General features: G+C 37.2%; 1 protein-coding gene across 5 annotated transcripts in view; it reads left to right on the top strand.

Moving 5' to 3' along the window:
* DGKH (diacylglycerol kinase eta) overlaps window positions 1-19,256 on the top strand; it is a 232,603-nt gene that overhangs the window by 154,498 nt on the left and 58,849 nt on the right. For all 5 annotated transcript variants that reach the window (XM_049853386.1, XM_049853382.1, XM_049853384.1 and 2 more), the window contains exons 9-14: window positions 499-601; window positions 1,732-1,891; window positions 5,910-6,018; window positions 6,147-6,286; window positions 10,777-10,861; window positions 16,476-16,561. In XM_049853386.1, coding sequence (XP_049709343.1) covers window positions 499-601; window positions 1,732-1,891; window positions 5,910-6,018; window positions 6,147-6,286; window positions 10,777-10,861; window positions 16,476-16,561 — 683 coding nt within the window. The remainder of the gene's footprint in view (window positions 1-498; window positions 602-1,731; window positions 1,892-5,909; window positions 6,019-6,146; window positions 6,287-10,776; window positions 10,862-16,475; window positions 16,562-19,256) is intronic.

Below are 19,256 nucleotides of genomic sequence, written 5' to 3'. Positions count from 1 at the left end.
AAGAAAATGCCATAAAAGAGGTGTGAACAGAAAATTATAGGACCACTGCAGAGAGAGTGGAAACATTAAAGATTGTATTTATTTTCATTAAGTTCTATAAGAATTTCATAAGATAGATGTCATCAGTTTGTTCTATGGAGAATGACATTGGGGCATACTGGCTAGCTTCCCTCACCTCCCTCCCTCCTTCCTTCCCTCCTCCTGTCCCCGTCGCTTCTCTTTCTCTCCACTCGCCTTCACCAGCACTTACTGACTATATACTGCTTGCCTACGACAGTCATGTAAATAGGCTGTAGGGACCAAAATCAAATCCCCATTCCTAAAGTAATTAGTCCATTCTTAGCAGTATTAAATATTGTGCCATTAAAGTAATTTATGAAGTCCTGAACTTTATGATGCAGTTGATCCTCAATTATCAGTTCCTTAAATGGAATTTATAATATAGCAAAACATTAATTTGTTTTTGTGGTTCCTGAAGATTTATTTGTTTGTTATTAGGTACACACTGCCTGCAAAGATTTATACCATCCTGTATGTCCACTTGGCCAGTGTAAAGTATCTGTCATACCTCCAATTGCACTAAACAGCACTGATTCTGATGGTAGGTAATGGTAGTGTAAGTATGTATATGTCTAGTATATTTCATGTGGATGTGTACATTTATTTTCCTAGAATAAATAGAGCTAATTGGTTATTCTGATCAGTTTTTATATAATAACTATTTAAATTGCTGAACAGTACAGTTAATTTTTAAAAAAGAGCATTTCTAAATTAAAGTAATGCATGGCTATTAACACAATGATAAAATTATTATGTATAAGACTTAGGGATTTTATATTAATTTCAGCAATGAGATCATTATTCTTCACTGCAATGCGATCTGAGAAGGTTAATTTTTATAAGTTTTTTCCCCTCCATAATTCAGCTGCCCATTAGCACTGCTATTATTGCAATCTGTGTTTCTCTAATTTTATTATAAGAATTTATATTCCTATAAATTCATTCACTTTTCCCAGAATCTTACATGTTAGCTCTAAGTGCTGGGGAACCTGTTTACAATGGCTGGTTTAGGAACAGCATACTAATAAATAGCTTCCTTCTAAGCAGGAACTGTATTACAAAAGGCTTTTACCATATACTGTTATTAATGTTTTGCATTGATATGGTGCTTTTTGCCTTTCAAACATTTTATATAAATTATGCCAATAGGTATTATAGGTACCTGTGATATATAATTTTTTTTAACCTCTGCTATTTCCAACCCTCCTTACCACATACACACAATTCCTCATATATCAAGGTTTTGTTACTTTAATATAAATTTTAAAATATATTCTCAGGCCTCAGCAAGGAGCAGTTAAAATATTTTATAATATTGAATATAAATTTACAAATTCTTGAAAAATGTGAATTTATAGACCATTTTTTCCTATAACTCAGTGTAGTTAACGCAGGTGGCATATCTCAAATTATCTATGATTAGTACTTTTACCATCTTGGTATGATTTTTCATTAGGGAGCATATTTTAAAAGATAGATTCTCTATTCTTAGTATGTAAATATTAAACATATCCCCATTTGTGGGGTGGGGGGGCAGGGTGGGGTTTGAAGTATAATTTGTTCTTCAGGTAATCAGTAATCTTTATTTTTATTTTCTTTATTCTGAATTGTTCTTAATTATCTGAAAGGAAAAGCTGTACATGTTGACTTTGCCCTGTGTTTTTTTTTCAGGTTTCTGTAGAGCAACCTTTTCCTTCTGTGTTAGTCCTCTACTGGTTTTTGTCAATTCCAAGAGCGGAGACAATCAGGGAGTAAAGTTCCTCCGTCGCTTTAAACAGTTGCTAAATCCGGCTCAGGTGTTTGATTTAATGAACGGAGGTCCTTATTTAGGGTAATTGATGACTGATAAATTCTGTTGGAATGAAAGCTAGCATTAAACAGAAAATGGGTCTGGCGTTTTTTTAGCTCATGAACATTACAGATTCATCTTAACATCTCTGTGTTGATTTTCCCACTTCTCCCTTTTCTAAAGCTTTAAGTTGTAACACAGCCTCTTTGATGTTTGTATAACATTCTTATGTCCTGAAAATCCCAAAATTTGTTTAGAAAATGTTCTAGAATATATCCCACATCCAACAATAAACATCAGTTCCTTAGCTTTCAGATAAACTTGTATAATACAAAAATATAAAATAACATTAGAAAATAATTCACACAGGAGTCTACTCTTGGTTTTATATATAATACAGTCAGTTAATTTGACCAGGTCACAAGTCAAAAGCACAGTTACTATCCTGAGTCTAAAGGCAGTTTAGTCTTCAAGGATTTCAGACTCATTCTCATTAATGTCAAAGAAATGCTTTTGTTGACTGCCTTTTTCAGCTTTCAGGCACATTATTTAACTTAGAATTTGGGTGGGAAAACCCTATATAGTATTTTCATTGAAGGAAAATAGGCCTTGAGACACTTTTAATATATTATTAGTATGTCTATGGGTTTTTTTTTTTTTAGCGGGTATGATTTTTCTTGAAGAGGTGATATTGTGTCATCTAAACCAAGGGCTACAATCTCTGTGATTTACTTAGGCCCACTCAGCTTTTCCCTTGGGTTCCACTGGTGACTTAAGCATGAACAGAGAAGTAGGAAGTGCAAAATTTTAGATGCCAGTGCCTAAAAAGATATATATTTTTTTTAATTGTGTTTTATGTGAAAGTTTACACAGCAAATTAGTTTCCCATTGAACAATTTTTATACTGATTGTTCCCTGCCTTTGGTTACAATTTTCGCAGTGTGTCAGCGTTCACATTATTTCCATTCTGTTTGTTCTGTTTCCATTGATCTAGCTTCCCTTTACCTCCTTGCCTTCACATCTTTGTTTTTGGGTAGATGTTCACTGTTTGGTCTCATATAGTTGATTGTTTAAGGGAGCACAGTACTCATGAGTGATATTGTTTATTTTATGAGCCAATCTTTTATTTGGCTGAAAGGTGACTTCCAGGAATGGCTTCGGTTCCAAGTTCAACGGGTATCTTAGGGCAGTAGTCTTGGGCGTTCCTCTGGTCTCAATCGGTCCAGTAGGTCTAGCCTTTTTTAGGAATTTGAGTTGTGTCTATATTTTTCTTCCTTTCTATCCAGTACCTTCTATTATGTCGTGGTCAGGACTAGTTTCTTCTTTGAGTCTTTGGTTTCTTCATTCTCTTTTGCTCTACATGAGTAGAGGCCAATAGCTGTATCTTAGATGACCACTCGCCAGCTTTTAAGAGCCCAGATGCTACTCACCAAACTAGGGTCTAGAACGTTACCTTTATGAACTATGTTATGCCAATTGACTAAGTAGTTCCATGAGACTGTGGTCCTAAGCCTTTTAACCCAGTCCCGTGAGTTGTTTGGATATGTCTAAGAAGTCTCTGTAACTGTGTCCTTATGTGCTTTATTACATATATATAGATAAATATTTAGCACACATGAACATGTATGTACATATCCCTACAGATACATCTATGCAAGCAAGTGCATGTACTCACATATGCCATCCTGTACACATATACGCATGCATAGCTACATACATGTTATTATTGTTGCAAAATTGTATATTTACAGCATTTACCAAAATTGTCCTTTTTTCTGTGTACTTCTTAGAATGTTCATTTACCCTAGTCAAGTTATGCAGACTTCACCCATATTTGGTATTGCCTTTCCTACCAAAAATAACAAGTGCCTACTATCTAGAAAGTGACTCCTCCTCCTTTCCCCTCCCATCCCTGGTAACCATCAAAGAACGTTGCTTTCTGTGTATGTATCTATTCTTGACTTTTTATTAAGAGGGGACCATACAGTATTTGTTCTTTTGTGATTGACTTATTTCACTCAACGTAATGGCCTCCAGATTCATCCGTATGTTATAAGATGTTTCGTGGACTCCTCATTATTCTTTAGAGTTGCATAGTATTCCATTGGGTGTATGTACCACAGTTTGTTTATCCACGCATTCACTGACGGGCACTTAGGTTGTTTCCCGCTTTTTGCTATTGTGAATAATGCTGCAGTGAGCATAGTTGTGCAGATGTCTATTTGTGTCATTGCTCTTGTATCTCTTAGATACATCACATAGGACCAGGATTGCTGGATCATAAAGAATTTGTCTTTCTAGCTGTTGGTGGAAGTGCCATACCGTTTTCTATAGGGGTTGTACCATCTTACAATCCCATTAGTAGTGTATAAGAGTTCCAATCTCCCCACAACATCGCCAGCATCTGTTGTTTTCTGTTTGTTTGATCATTGATATTTTTGCAGGGGTGCATTTTGTGTTTTATAATTTGACACTTTCCTCTGTCTTCTCAATTTCTTTCCTTCAGTCTCTCTCTGTGCCTCCATCCCTTTTGTTCCTTCAGGGTCTTCCTTTCTGTTTTCATTACCTTTTTCTTGCTTAAGTCTCAGGCCCGTCTGGGCATGTGGGCCAACTTCTTTACACCCAACTTTACTTTGTCCTTCTTTACTTGCATACTCCTTCCCTTCTTCTACCTGGTTCCTGGCATTTCCTCATCTAGCCTTCTCACGTTCATTGTCTCTTCCAATCCTAGATAGCTTTCACTCCTTTTCTGTCCAGTACATCATTTTATAATCCTTCATGCTTCTATCATTTTACATTCTTGATATTTATCTTGCATATTCATCTTCTGAGATTCCAAGGACTTCCTTTTGTAAAACTTCATGAGTTTGTCCCTGTAAAAAAATTTTTTTTTTTAGATTTTTGAACAGTACGTGAGGTATACAAAGGTACATTCAGGAGGTGGAATGTGTCAAAAATTGAGATGAGAGAAGATACAAGTAAAAGGATTGGCCTGAGAGAATAGGAAAAAAGGAGACAGAAAAAGCAAGTTGGCAGGACTGAAAGCAACACATTGGCAAGGCTTGGTGGGTCTCTTTAGGAACAGCCTTGAGTGCCACTCAGTAACATCAGTGCCCTAGGCCGCCAATCCCTGGCTTGTCATGTGCTGTTCTTAAGGAAACAACATATCTTTGTAACAGAAAGAGACAGATTACTACTTTTCCTTCTCTTTCCTGATTTCTGCTTCTGTTTTTGTTTTCTCACTTTTCACTGTCCTTTTCCTTCTAATTTTATCTCCTTTTCTATTTACAATTCCTTTGTCTTCTTTATCTTTAAGTAGTGGGCTTGAGTTAAAAGCTGCCCTTGAGAGGGAGGGAGAATGAAGAAAACCAAAGACACAAGGGAAAGGGTAGTCCAAAGGATTAACAGGCCACAACTACCACAGCCTCCACCAGACTGAGTCCAGCACAACTAGATGGTGCCCGGTTACCACCACTGACTGCTCTGACAGAGATCACAATAGAGGGCCCTGGAAAGAGCTGGAGAACAATGTAGAACAAAATTCCAACTCACAAAAAAAGACCAGACTTGCTGGCCTGACAGAGACCGGAGAAACCCCAAGACTATGGCCACCAGGCGCCCTTTTAGCTCAGTACTGAAGTCATTCCTGAGGTTCACCCTTCAGCCAAAGATTTAGATAGTCCCATAAAACAAAACGAGACTAAAGGGGCACACTAGCCCAGGAGCAAGGACTGGAGGGCAGGTAGGGACAGGAAAGCTGGTAATAGGGAACCCAAGGTCAAGAAGGGAGAGTGTTGACATGTAGTGGGGTTGGTAACCAATGTCACAAAAACAATATGTGTACTAATTGTTTAATGAGAAGCTAGTTTGTTCTGTAAACCTTTATCTAAATTCCAATAATAATAATAAACTGCTCTTGAATTAATTTTTAAAGTATAATATACAAGTAGGGTTTCTCATATTTAATAGGAATATAAATACCAATAATACAGGATAACAAAGAACTGGGGAAAGTGATTTTTATTTATTTATACTAAAATGAAATACGTTTTACTTTCAGTTTAAGATTATTTCAGAAGTTTGACAATTTCCGGATTCTTGTTTGTGGAGGAGATGGAAGTGTAGGTTGGGTTTTGTCAGAAATTGATAAGCTCAACTTGATCAAACAGGCAAGTGCTAATTCTTTTTATTGGTGGTAACATGAATGCCTACTAACATAATTCTTTACCGGGAGGTACAGAAATGCAATAGACCTCTCTCTCAACTCGTCTGAAGTCTCCTTTGTGCTCTCTTTCAGTGTAAAGTGGGAGTATTGCCTTTGGGTACAGGAAATGACCTTGCTCGGGTCCTTGGCTGGGGCGGGTCGTGTGATGACGACACCCAACTTCCTCAGATCCTGGAGAAGCTGGAACGAGCCAGTACCAAAATGTTGGACAGGTCAGAGCAAACCCTTTCCTAAAAGAGAACTGAAAGTGGCATGCTGGAAACATTTTTTTTTTTTTTAATTCATTGTATTTTGTGCTACCTTTTTTACAAGTAATATTATTTCTACTTCAGGTTTTAGCATGAATTTATTGATGAAGAGAATGTGTGTAAACTGGTTAATTTTTTAATGTGTTTTTTTATTGTGGTAAATACATATGCAACAAAACATTTGCCGTTCACATGTACAATTCAGTGACATTGTGTTCATCTGTACAACCATCACCCTATCCACTTTCAGAATTTTCCATCGCTCTTAACAGAAGCTCAGTGTCCCCTAAGCAATGAGTCTACCTTAGCAATGAATCTTCCTAAGCAATGAGTCTCCCTTTTACTTACTAACTGTGAACCCTACGAAGGCAAAGACCTCCTGGTCTTGTCTACTGTTTCCTCCATGGGGCCTAGGACAGAGTAGACACTCAGTAAATATTGTTTTGGAGTGAATGAATGAATTAGAACAAAAACTGAGACAGCTGGCCTAACGAATCCATTATTTTAAAAGTGTCAGCCTATGTAGGATAGAGTAGAACTGCCCTGTAAGGTCTCTAAGGAGCACCTGGTAGATTCAAACTGCCAACCTTGTGGTTAGCAGTCGTAGCACTTAACTACTACGCCACCAGGATTTCCATGATTTTTTTTTTTTTTTTTACTAAAAAAAAAAAAAAAAAACCCAGTGCCCTCGAGTTGATACAAAGTACTAAGTTGATACTCCAGAAAATACTAAGTACTCTTAATTCCTGTTCAAGTCAGAAAGCCAAAACAGTTAATTTGGGGTGGCAAGGGGAGGGTCTCTGACAAGTGTAACAAGTACGGCCTCATCATCTTTTGGTTTCAGAAAACCTGTGCAGACATATAAATTTTAGAATTGTAAAACTGTCTCTTCTTAATTATACATATTAAGAATGAATTGACCCAACAGAATACTAAGTACTAAAAAGGAGAAATAAACCTTTCCCAGGCCCAGAGAAGTATTAGAAAGATAACTTCATATGAAGGAACTACCCCTGAGTTTCTGCTCTCCTTGACCAAATGTCTTAACTGCCTTCTGTCTGAATTCCCCATGCATAAAAGAGAAATGACAAAATGTGTCCCCTGAGTGTTATGGAGGAGGTATTTAGAATTTGGGTAAAGGGAACAACAGGACTTAGTAAACAGTGACTGTACCACCACCACACCCCCCCCATAAGTGAAAATATTATAAATTTGAGCCAACATGAGTCAACCCAGCTTTGACAGGATTAGCCGTCTGTGGAACTCTTCCCCAGACTACGTAACCAAAATCTCATCAGGACCACCAATCTAAAATGCAATGATTCTAAGATGAGCCGTAACCTAATTAATTGTAACCTGGCCTGACAGAAAGTAATGTTGTAATGGTTGATTGTTTTCCTGACAGGACAGGACTGCTTAAAAAGAAAGCTGGGCAGCAGAGAATCTGTCTTTGTGTATTCACAACTGCATAGCCCTGTAGTTCAGCATATGCTCCAGTGGGAAGCTGGATTCAGTCTCCCATATTTAAAAGAGCCTACATGTTATTTCCTGGAAAACCATTCAAGTCTGTGCCTACCAAACAGCAAGGGGTACTTTAAATGGTTTCTTCACGGCAAATCTAAATTCTATTCCCAGCGCATCCTAGAAGTGTCGCCAGGCTCCCTCCTCTCCTCCACCCTGCATGCGTGCTTCTCCGTGGGTGTTAGAGAAATTTCCTTTTCCAGCATAGTTAGCCCCCTGCGGTGACACACACACACACACACACACACATACACACGTATGCTTCACTATTAGAAACATAAGCATATTTTGTTTTCCTCTGTATTATTTTCTAATTCAATGATACTGTTTGTAAAGAAGAATCCCTGGGTGGTGCAAAGAGTTAACGTGCTCAGCTGCAACTCAGATGGGCTGGTGGTTTGAGTCCACCCAGAAGAAGGGGTTGGCAGTCTGCTTCCAAAAATCAGCCATTGAAAACCCTGTGAAGCACAGTTTACTCTGACACACACGGGGTAGCCGTGAGTCGCGCTGACTTGACAGCCCCTGGTTTTTTACTGGTTTATTTGTGAAGAACAGGTAGGAAAAGAAATCTAAATTCCAAATTATATAAGTTTTTTTAATAGGTGTTAATTTACTTGGTCTTCAAAATGACCCTGTGGGGTGACTAAGAAAAGCATTATGACTCTTTTAAAAAGCTGAAAATTGAGGCAGAGACAGTGGGAGTAGGAATGACTAATATTTTTTATCTGCCTGGCACTTCAGGTTGCTTTTCTCTCTACAGCATCTCATTTAATCATCAGTACACTCCTAGAATTACCTGATATTATCATCTCGCTTTTACAGATAAAAAGGCTCAGGAGGGTTTTACATTGTCTAAGTCACATAGCTGGTAACAGGTAGAGCTGGCACTGTAAGCCAGAGCCCAGACTCTAGTCTCAGGATTTCCCCTTTAACATATGTACTCCCCAGAGAGGGCCCTTATCTTCCAGCCTGGTACCAACATGCCCTTGCCCTACTCGTGCTGCAGCTTTGTCCTGTTTTCTTCAGCTCAGCCATTTCCTGTCCAGGGGGGAGGTTGAGCCTGGAAGGTACAAGGAGCTGAGGTGTATTTCTTTCCCTTCTTTGACTATCCTTTGACCAGAGAAGTGTTTCCAGTTAGAAGGCACTTGATGTTTATGTTTCCAATTGTAGTTTTCCCCATTTTGGGTATTTAACAAAGGTTAATTATCTTACTTGCTTGCTTATGTTCTTGTATGTGTTTCCTTCACTAGAATATAAGCTTTGTGAGGGATGTCTTCTTCACCACTGTATCTACAGACCCTGGAATAGTGTCTGTCACTTAGAAGCATTCAATAAATAATTCGTTGCATGGATGAACAAATGGATGAATGAATGGCTTATTGTGCTCAAATACACATTTCTTTGTAGCATTTTCATTTTAAGAGTTGAAGAGTAGTTACGAGTAACTATTCAGTTTACATATTTTAACATATGATCTGTGTCTTTTTGGGATTTTCTAGGAATCAGGATTTTATATGCAAATACTTATTCCCATTAGTCTGAATGAAACACTAGACTCTGTTTAAATAGTGATGCTAATCTTGAACTTTTCCTCTAGGCTCTGTCGCTGGCCTCAGCTGTGATGTGCTGTTCTCAAAATGCACGTGTCGTGGGATTGCGTTTATTATATTATGCTTTGTGTCTTTGTAAAATTTTTATTCATATCCTATTACTCTATAATAATGACACAGTTGTTCTTCCCAATTTTGAAATTATTATTTTGGATAGAAGACATGAAATCCTAAACTGATTGCTTTTCTCTAACTGTAGATGATTCATGTGTTTGGTTTGAAATCCGTATTTACAGTGAACTGAAATAAATGTGCATCAGTGAAGTATTCAGATTACATCTGTTGATGTTTTCTGCCTAACCCCATGCTTTCTGTCTGTCTTAATTTAAGAAGGGGTATTTAGCTAATGTTTGTTTCATGTTTATGTTAGCTGGTTTGGTAAGAGTAGTTGTTACACGGAGTGTGATTTGTTTTTTATAGGCAGTATGCATTTATTTAATCAAAAACATTGTTTCAGAAACCCTGGTGGTGTAAAGGTTAAGTGCTATGGCTGCTAACCAGAGGGTTGGCAGTTTGAATCCAGTAGATGCTCCTTGGAAACTCTGTGGGGCAGTTCCAACCCATTAATAACCTGTGTAATCTAGTTAGTAAATTACAAGGAGCATTGTTTTTAAAAAGTGAAATAGAAAAGCCAGAGTGCACTGCTCCTGTGGCTTTCTTTCTGTGGGTCATGGTCTTAACAAACTTGGAAACCACTGATCAGAGACATGGTAAGACATGGAAACCCTGAATTATAGATTCAGTATTTTATGAGGTTCCCAAAATTGCATCTCTCCCATCATTTTTGGTGGTTTAAGATAAGATTAAATCATAGTTGATGAATGCATGCATATAAATATATATATGTTTAATCGGGGCCCTGGTGGCATAGTGATTAAGAGCTCAGCTGCTAACCAAAAGATTAGCAGTTTGAATCCACCAGCCACTCCTTGGAATCCTTATGGGACAGTTCTACTCTGTCCTACAGGGTCACTATGAGTATATATGTGTATAATGTAAAAAGAGAACTAATATTTTGCCATACCTTCTTAGGCTTTATGGCAATCCACCTTGTACGGAAGAGAAATAAAACTGGTCTCTCTGAAGAGTATTTCCTTTCTTTGCGTTTTTAGGAGATGTAATTTAATTTTTCTGATTTTAACTGTAAATGTAAATGTGCAGCTTTTAGTGTGTAGACCAGAAGATCAATAAAGTGGATTTGTGGTCAATACAATATTGTGTGTGACTTTGGGGTTTCTGGCTTCCCCTATTTTTTTTCATGTAAAATTCCTTTTCCATATGTGGTCTGCCTTTTTTTAGACCAAATAATTTTCTTCCCTCCAGGTGGAGTATAATGACATATGAACTCAAATTGCCAACAAAAGCTCCTCTACTTCCGGGACCTCCAGGACAATCTGCAGGATTTTATGTAAGAACCTGTTATCTATTAATCATGCGAAATGAGGGTATATTGAAAAATAAGAAAACTTACTGATAAATTTTATTTATATTATTTTGGGTATGATCAACTCCTTCTAGTCCTCTCCCCAAAGAATCCTCCAGATCTAGCTTAGAGCCCTTGCTTGACCACCCACACTGGGAGTGTTACCTCAGGCAAGTCCCTCGCCTTCATGTGCCTTCGTTACTTCATCTGTACAGTAAGGCTCCAATGTTGTAAGGATCAAATGAGCTGAGGAATGTGTGCAAAGCACCAGGCATGTGAATTCCCTTTCTCCTGCTCTTAATGTTATTAGTTGCCACCAGCTTTGACTGTGGTGACCTTATATGGGGCAAAACAAAGCTCTGCCAGATCCTGTGCTATCTTCACAATCATTGGTATGCTGGAGTCCGTTGGTGAAGCCACTGGGTATTTTTGTTGTCTTCCAAACCAGGGGGCTCATCTTCCAGCACTGTATTGGACAGTATATGGGGTTGTCATCCATAGGGTTTTCATTTTCAGAAGTAGATCACCAGACCTTTCTTCTTTGTCTTAGTCTGGAAACTCCACTGAAACCTATCCACTATGTGTGATGCTGCTGATATTTGAAATACCAGTGGCATAGCTTCCAGCGTCATAGTAACATGCACACCACGACAGTACCACAAACTGAGAGATAGGTGGTAGCCTGCCCTGGATAGTTTCCTTTGAATATTCTGCCTACCTGCATCCTCTTTACCAGCAATGCTCCAAGGAAGGCTACCTGTCACAGAGCCAACTGATAACAGCTTCTTGTTGGCCTTTACTCATCTTCTGCTTTGCCTAAGAACACTGATTATTAGGTGCAGCCAGCTCCCTTAAACAGTCTCCAAGCACACGAAGACTGTGACCAGAATATTCTGTGGTTTCTCTCTTACCACTCTGTCTGCACTTTGGATCAGGACAGGTCTCTAGGTGAAGACTGTTGATCAAGGAAGAAAGAGCTCACTTCATTCCCTGCCTGCTGCCAACCATAAATGACTCAAGTTTTTTAGACCTTTTAAAAGATTCAGCATTCTGATTAAACCTCAAAGCCTTTGGAGATTTAAAACAGAACCTAATTTTCTAAGAATTAGTCTCTGACTCATTAAGACCATTTGATCTATGATAGCTTATTTTTCCCTCTAGGGAAAGTCATCTGTTATTTTGCAGTTGAAATCTTTGTATTGTCATTAAGAAAATGATGATCTTGTCAAGACTAAGGAAAAGAATGATAACTAGAAAAATGGGACTATTCCACAAAGACACTAATTATATGTGTGTATATATTTTTTTATATATATATATATATACACATTTTTTTTTTTTTTACTTTTTTTTCTGATATCAAAGTAGAAAAACCTTCTAAAAAATTTGGAAAATACAAAATTTCATGAAAAAGAAAATGAAAATCACTTATAGTCCCACTACTCAGAGATAATCAGTATTTAAAAACTGATATATTTCATACAGCATTTTTAATTGCACTATTTTATCCAACTATAAATATAATGTATTTTTGTAGAAACCAATCTTTTTGTTTAATGGCATTTTTATAAATGTTACTAATTTCTTCTTCAAAAAGATAAAAGGGAGAATTCATTTGTTATACCTATTTCAGAGAAGTCTGTTTCCTCATATATAAAATAATGGTAGATAATTGGCTTGTAATATATAATCACTAAATATGATGTAGTTTTAACTACATGAAGGAATCCTCTTTTTGTTTATTGCAAAAGGGTTTTGAATGAAATCACTTACCTTAAGATTGCAGGTTAAACGAGTGTTCACAGCACCCTGATCAAGGCCTTTGCACCCCTCTGCCTGACACCAGGAGTGCACTTTACTGTTCATGACCTTTTGGTCTTGAAAGTAATCTAAACCTTCTTTCTTGGGCTCAAGGTAACTTTCTATGTATTTTTTTAAATGAAGTATTCATTTTGAATTCCTTTATATGTGATTGTGAAAGTACTGCTTTTTCAGTTTTCTTTGAAATGACGCAAAATGTAGTAGCTTGCCCTAATTATCTTATTTATGGTTAGCATCCAGTTGGTGTCGTAGAATCATAAGCTTAAGGAATCCTGACAACTTTATTGATTCCCTGTGGCCATAATTAAGCCATTGTTTGCTGCTGTACTTCTTAGACGGTATGATTCTGTGATTTCTTTCAGTAACAGTGATTCCATTGCCTAACAATGCTCGGTATTATAAAATGTGTTATTTACATTTAATGTACAATCCACACACCGTTATGCTCTCTCTTCTAACCCTTTGGGATAAATACTGTATCACTTCACTGGTATCACGCTTATTAGCTCACTCTTGTTCCCCCTCAGGTTTAGCTTAGGTATTGCTTTCACCAGCACCTTTCTTCATCTCCCAAGTCCTAGTTTTCTGCCTTTCCTGATTACTTCCATAGCTCCCTTCAACTTCCATTATCTTGGTACCATCATGCCGTAAAGATTAGGCCCTGTGTATTCTTCGTTCACTGTTGTATTGCCATCTAGCAGAGTACCTGGCACAAAGTGAACAGTTGATAAAAAATTCTGCTTGTTAATTTTTAATATGAATACCAGCCCCTTTTGGAAGAATGGGCATTTTAGTATCAAAGCCCTCTGGCCTTGTGTATTTCTTGAAAGCCAGCTTCCTATTGCTTTCCAATTACATTATAAACTTTTTCCAGGAACCATCCTTATATTATATTATATTATATTATATTATATTATATTATATTATATTATATTATATTATATTATATTATATTATATTATATTATATTATATTATATTATATTATATTATATTATATTATATTATATTATATTATATTATATTATATTATATTATATTATATTATATTATATTATATTATATTAATTATAATATAATATTATATTATAATATTATATGATATTATAATTAGATATATATATAGAAATTGTAGTCACACAAGTCTAGTAAGTCAACTCATGCTTGTTTATTAAGCTGGTGCTTGTTTATTAACCCAGGGACCCTTGGCTGTAAAGCACGGGAATTAGCGGAATAAATATATACATAGTACTTTCCCAGTGTTTGGTACAGTGTAAGAGTCCATGGGTGGTGCAGACAGTTAATGCACTCAACTGTTAACTGATTCAAGTCCACCTAGAGGCACCTTGGAAGAAAGGCCTGGCAGTCTACTTCCCATAAATCAGCTGTTGCAAACCCTGTGGAGCATAGTTCTACCCTAACACAATGGGGTACCCATGAGTTAGAACTGGCTTGACAGCAACTGGTTCCAGTGGAACACAATAAAAATGTCAACTATTATTATCACCTATCTTCCTGACCCTGCTAAGTGACTATAAAAACAAAAAAAACCCAAACCCGTTGCTGTCAAGTCAATTCCGACTCATAGCGACCCTGTAGGACAGAGTAGAACTGCCCTATAGAGTTTCCAAGGAGCGGCTGGTGGATTTGGACTGCCGGCCCTTTGGTTAGCAGCCAAGCTCTTAACCACTGCACCACAAGGGCTCCATAAGTGACTATATAGTGGATTAATAAGTGACATGTATAATTTTATTCTGGGGCATGGACATTATTTTATTATCCTTGGAAGAAAGAAGTTGCCTTCTTTACCACTGATTATTTTTAATGGATGGAAATTTGCATATTTAAATGCAAATGGCACTCACTCCGGTTTAAAATATTTTCCCCTACCTTCTTAGGCTTTATGGCAACCCACCTTGTACGGAAGAGAAATAAAACTAGTCTCTCTCAAGAGTATTTCCTTTCTTTGCATTTTTAGGAGATGTAATTTAATTTTTCTGATTTTAACTGTAAATGTAAATGTGCAGCTTTTAGTGTGTAGACCAGAAGATCGATAAAGTGGATTTGTGGTCAATACAATATTGTGTGTGACTTTGGGGTTTCTGGCTTCCCCTATTTTTTTTCATGTAAAATTCCTTTTCCATATGTGGTCTGCCTTTGAAGGAAATAAGATAGAAATTTAAAAGTGTAACATTCTGACTACCCACTGATGGACCTTAATGTATATTGGGAATGAGATTCCTTTTTGAAGAGGCTAGTCAGGAAAGGGGGCTAATTGACTGTTCAATAAAGTCTGAGTAAAGTGACTCCAGTTGGTGAAAAGCCAGTGAAAGGATGTTTGAGTAAAGCAGAAGAGCATAGGCCAGCTTGAACAGAGCAGGCAGGTAGCTTATACTGGAAATTTTCGAGCTGTGTGGCAAGGAATTATTTGAGGCAGACATTCAGAGAAGACTCTGAATATGAGGCGGTTGATTCATCGCACCCATTTTTACACATGAGGAAGATGTGTTTTGTCAACAGGATGCTAAAGTTTCAGTCAAATAGACGATAATAGGACTGTTGGCATATTGATTATTTCATTATTTGAGAGAAATGTTTGTTTATATGATCGTCTAATACTACATTCATCATTTTTTTTTTTTACTTTTTATTGAAGTGTAGTATGCATACAGAAAAGTGCGCATTTCATAAGCAGAGCTCAGAGTTTTCACAGACTAAACAAAGCCGTGCAGTCAGCACCCAGGTGATAATGCGGCAGCTTTCCCAGCCCTCGCAAGACCCCGATGTGGCCCCTTTAGTTCCACCCTCTACCCCCGTAACTATTCTCGCGGCCTCTGACAGCATAGATTCGTTTCGCCTATTTTTGTACTTGATAAAATGGAATCATTTTGCATGCACTCTTTTGTTTCTGGATTCTGTCACTCAACAGTGTATGCGTACGATTCGTCTGTATTGTGGCGTAGTTGTTAATCAGTTAGTCTCATTGCCCAGCAGTATTCTGTTACACCAGTATACTGAAATTGTTATCCATTCTGCTATTGAATAAATTCTGCTGTGAACATTCGAGTCCATGTCTTTTGGTGAGCCCATGTCTGCCTTTCTTGTGGGTATATGTGTAGAAGTTGAATTGCTGGGTCTTACAGTATGTATGGAGTCCCTGGATGGTACAAACAGTTAACGAGCTCATCTGCTCACTGAGAGGTTGGAGGTTCGAGTCCACCCAGAGGTGCCTCGGCAGGAAGGCCTGGTGATCTACTTCTGAAAAGTCAGCCACTGAAAACCTTATAGAGTACAGTTGTACCTCGACATACCCGGGACAGCCGGAGTCAGAGTCGTCTGGGTGGCGACTGGTTGGTTTACGGTATGCATGCATATGTTCAGCTTTAATAGGTAGCACCAGTTTTCTCACGTGTATCAATTTGTACTCCTACCAGCAGTGTATGAGAGTACTGAATTTTTTTGCCCGTTTTTAAGTTAGATTATCTGGCTTCTTTGTCCTGACTTGTGGGAATTCTTTGTACGTTCAGCTATTTTAGCATTTTTAAATTTTAAATAAGTTTTTTAATGGATTTTTCTAAGAATACAAATTAAAGAATTCCAGAAACTGAGAATCTTTCATAGGAAGGAGATATTTACCTATTTTGTGTAACCCCTCTTTTTATGTATTTTTATCGCCATTGCCTTTCTCACGTGAAATTATTCCATTTTCGAAGCAGTAATAAGTTGTATAAATGCCAGAAATGATAATACAACATGGGTTTTTTTTTTTCTTTTTTCAGATGACAATTTATGAAGACTCAGTTGCAACTCATCTTAAAACAATCCTCAACACTGATGAGCATGCGGTGATTGTATCAGCTGCAAAGTGAGTTGCGGAGTTGGTCGTGAAGTATGGTGAAAAGGAAAGGAAAGGGGTTTCTACCATTTATTTCACTCTTTGTGGTTTTCCTTTTCAAAAAAAAAAATCTGTGAAGTAACCTTTAGAATTAGATACAGTAAATTTGAGACGATTTTTTAAAACCACTTTAAACATCTTATTTTGCAGTGGATTACATTTAGAGGGTATACTTTTTGATGCTTCAGTTGAACCTTTTTGGTCAGAAAGATGCTATAAGGGTTGAGAGTTTAATTAATCCTGGTTTCTACTTAAAGGAGTATTTATGATTAATTATAATATGGAAAACATGTTTCATTATAATTCATTTCCATAAACACTACTGTTTACTGTTTGTATTGGTAAAAGGAGAAAAACATGATGAGATTTTTCAAAATGATGATGTTTCTTAGCATGTTTAAATTGAAAAATTGTATTTTAATTCCAAGTTATCAGATTTTAGCTAAGTTGATTTAGTACATGGAGCCAAAGCTACCTGATTTTATTATCCAAATTGTTGTCTGGCTGGAAGCCAGAATTTAGTTTAAAGCATCCTAGACTGATGTTATGAGAACTGGAAAGGAGCTAGAAGAGTCGCTTTTTGACTGACAAGCAAAAATAATTCTTTAGGATTCTGGCTTAGCAAGCAAATAGTACTATTTTTGTGAAGAAAGAGAGGAGAAAAACAAGGGAAGATGGGAAATAGTGAAAGGACAAATGCTCTGGAGCATATTCCATACTTAATTTGCAGAGAAGTCAAGGAAAGACAAGTCATCATAAACACATTTGCTTGACAAAAGTACAAACGTAGCAACAATTGCTTTCGGTGACATAACCCCCCAAGTTGAGGAAGCTAGATGGAGCAAAAGGGTAAAGAGTTGAATGGCTTAAGCCCAGGAGAGCACGCTGGTGGGCCCGGCAGAGGTGGGCTACAGATACTGTTTTTGAAGAGCACTGTTGCTGGTTAATTTTTTTGTTGTTTTGGTCTTTTAAAATGAGTTGTATTCCCTTATAGTGAAGTATAGAAATCAGTTGCTACAGGCCCAACACTCCCTGTTTTTTCCTCATCCTAGGCCCAGTTCATAACTGAGGTTACCTGCCTGGTCTCTGTAGACGTTAGAAATGGAAGCTTCTTTTAAGTATAACAAACTGTAAAAGAATTATTCTTCGTTTAATAAAGTTAAGCAAATCTTTCATTTGGTCACCTTTCGTAGTTCGGATGTTAGCAAAGGCTTTATCTTGACCTTAATGTGTCTGATATGCTTGATCACTGCCTCCTACACATTTTTTTATATATTTTTGTAAATTAAATTGAAATAATGGCATGAAATTTGGACAGTTGTAAACAGGAGCATGATAGCAGGCACCCCTTTGTCTACCTCTCTTAAGTTCAATTCCTGTGTGATAGAACGCTCTCAGCAGTGGGAACCATTTTTCAAGTATAATCTTACACAGAATTCCAATTTTTTGTTTTAAATAAAAATTCTATTTTATTGGCATTAATAAATTGGATAGGTTCAATTATTAAAATAGTTCTTCAGAATAATAAAGCAGTAAGGTTATCAATGAGAGAGTCTCAATATTCAATGCAGCTTCCATTTCTGTCGTATTTTTTTTTTTTTTTTGGTCACATGGTTGTCAGGAAATTATCTTCAATTAAATTAAAATGGCAGAAGATGCTTTAGTCCAAGATTTGCACAGAAAATACTTTATGCTAAAGTACAAAGAATCGACTCGACGACGGTGGGTTTAAAGTACAAATTAACATATTATTTGTCTCGAATGTCTCTCATGGTCATTTGAGCATTTAAAACATTACACTCTGTATTTTGATAAGAAATTTGAGTCGTGTATTTGTCGAGCCTTTCCAGTATCTCTGGAGAAGTTTGAAAACCTCTGAAGTAGACCACAGCATTGTACTAAATAGGAGTAAAGTCTGGGGCCCTAGTTGAAACTCAACCTTTTGCTAGCTTCGTGATCTTTTTTCAAGTGTAAAATGGTAAGAATGCCCATCCTTCCTTCCTCGTAAGACTGTTAGGAGAATTATGTAATTTGAATAATAAAATATCCAAAAACCAAACTCATGGCCATCAAGTCAGTTCCAACTCATAGCGACCCTATAGGACAGAGTAGAACTGCCCCCATAGGGCCTCCAAGGAGCGGTTGGTGGATTCAAACTGCTGACCTTTTGGTTAGCAGCTAAGCTCTTAAACACTGCGCCACCAGGGCTCCCAAAATAAATATAGAGCTTATAAACTAATTGTGGTATCATTACCCTGAGTTTCACCCAAATCCATTTCAAATTTTTTCTTTGGCATTAGTCTGGCTCCTTTTCTGGGCTGTGCTCTGATCCCTAGCGTTGGGTTTCTCCTGATTAGCTCACTTGCCTTCAACACTGGTCCCCAGACCTGCCTGTCTGCGTTCCTTTTACAACTCGAGATTCTCTGTGCTGCATTAAAATTCTAGGGGATTTTCCATAAAGAGATTCAAGAGAGAAAAGAGGGGGACAATATGTAATACATTTTAAATTTTATTTTTGTTACAGATATTTTTAATCATACACAAAACAGGGAAGAATGGTATAATGAGTTCCCACTATACCCATCACCCAGCTTCAGTATTTATCAACATTTTGCTTTCTGCTTACCACTTTTTTTTTGCTACAATATTTTAAGTAAATCCCAGA

Source organism: Elephas maximus, chromosome 14 (assembly GCF_024166365.1).
Source record: "Elephas maximus indicus isolate mEleMax1 chromosome 14, mEleMax1 primary haplotype, whole genome shotgun sequence".
NCBI classification, from domain to species: Eukaryota; Metazoa; Chordata; class Mammalia; order Proboscidea; family Elephantidae; genus Elephas; species Elephas maximus.
Note: the sequence above shows the minus strand (reverse complement) of the source record. Positions and strands in the feature narration are given on the sequence as shown.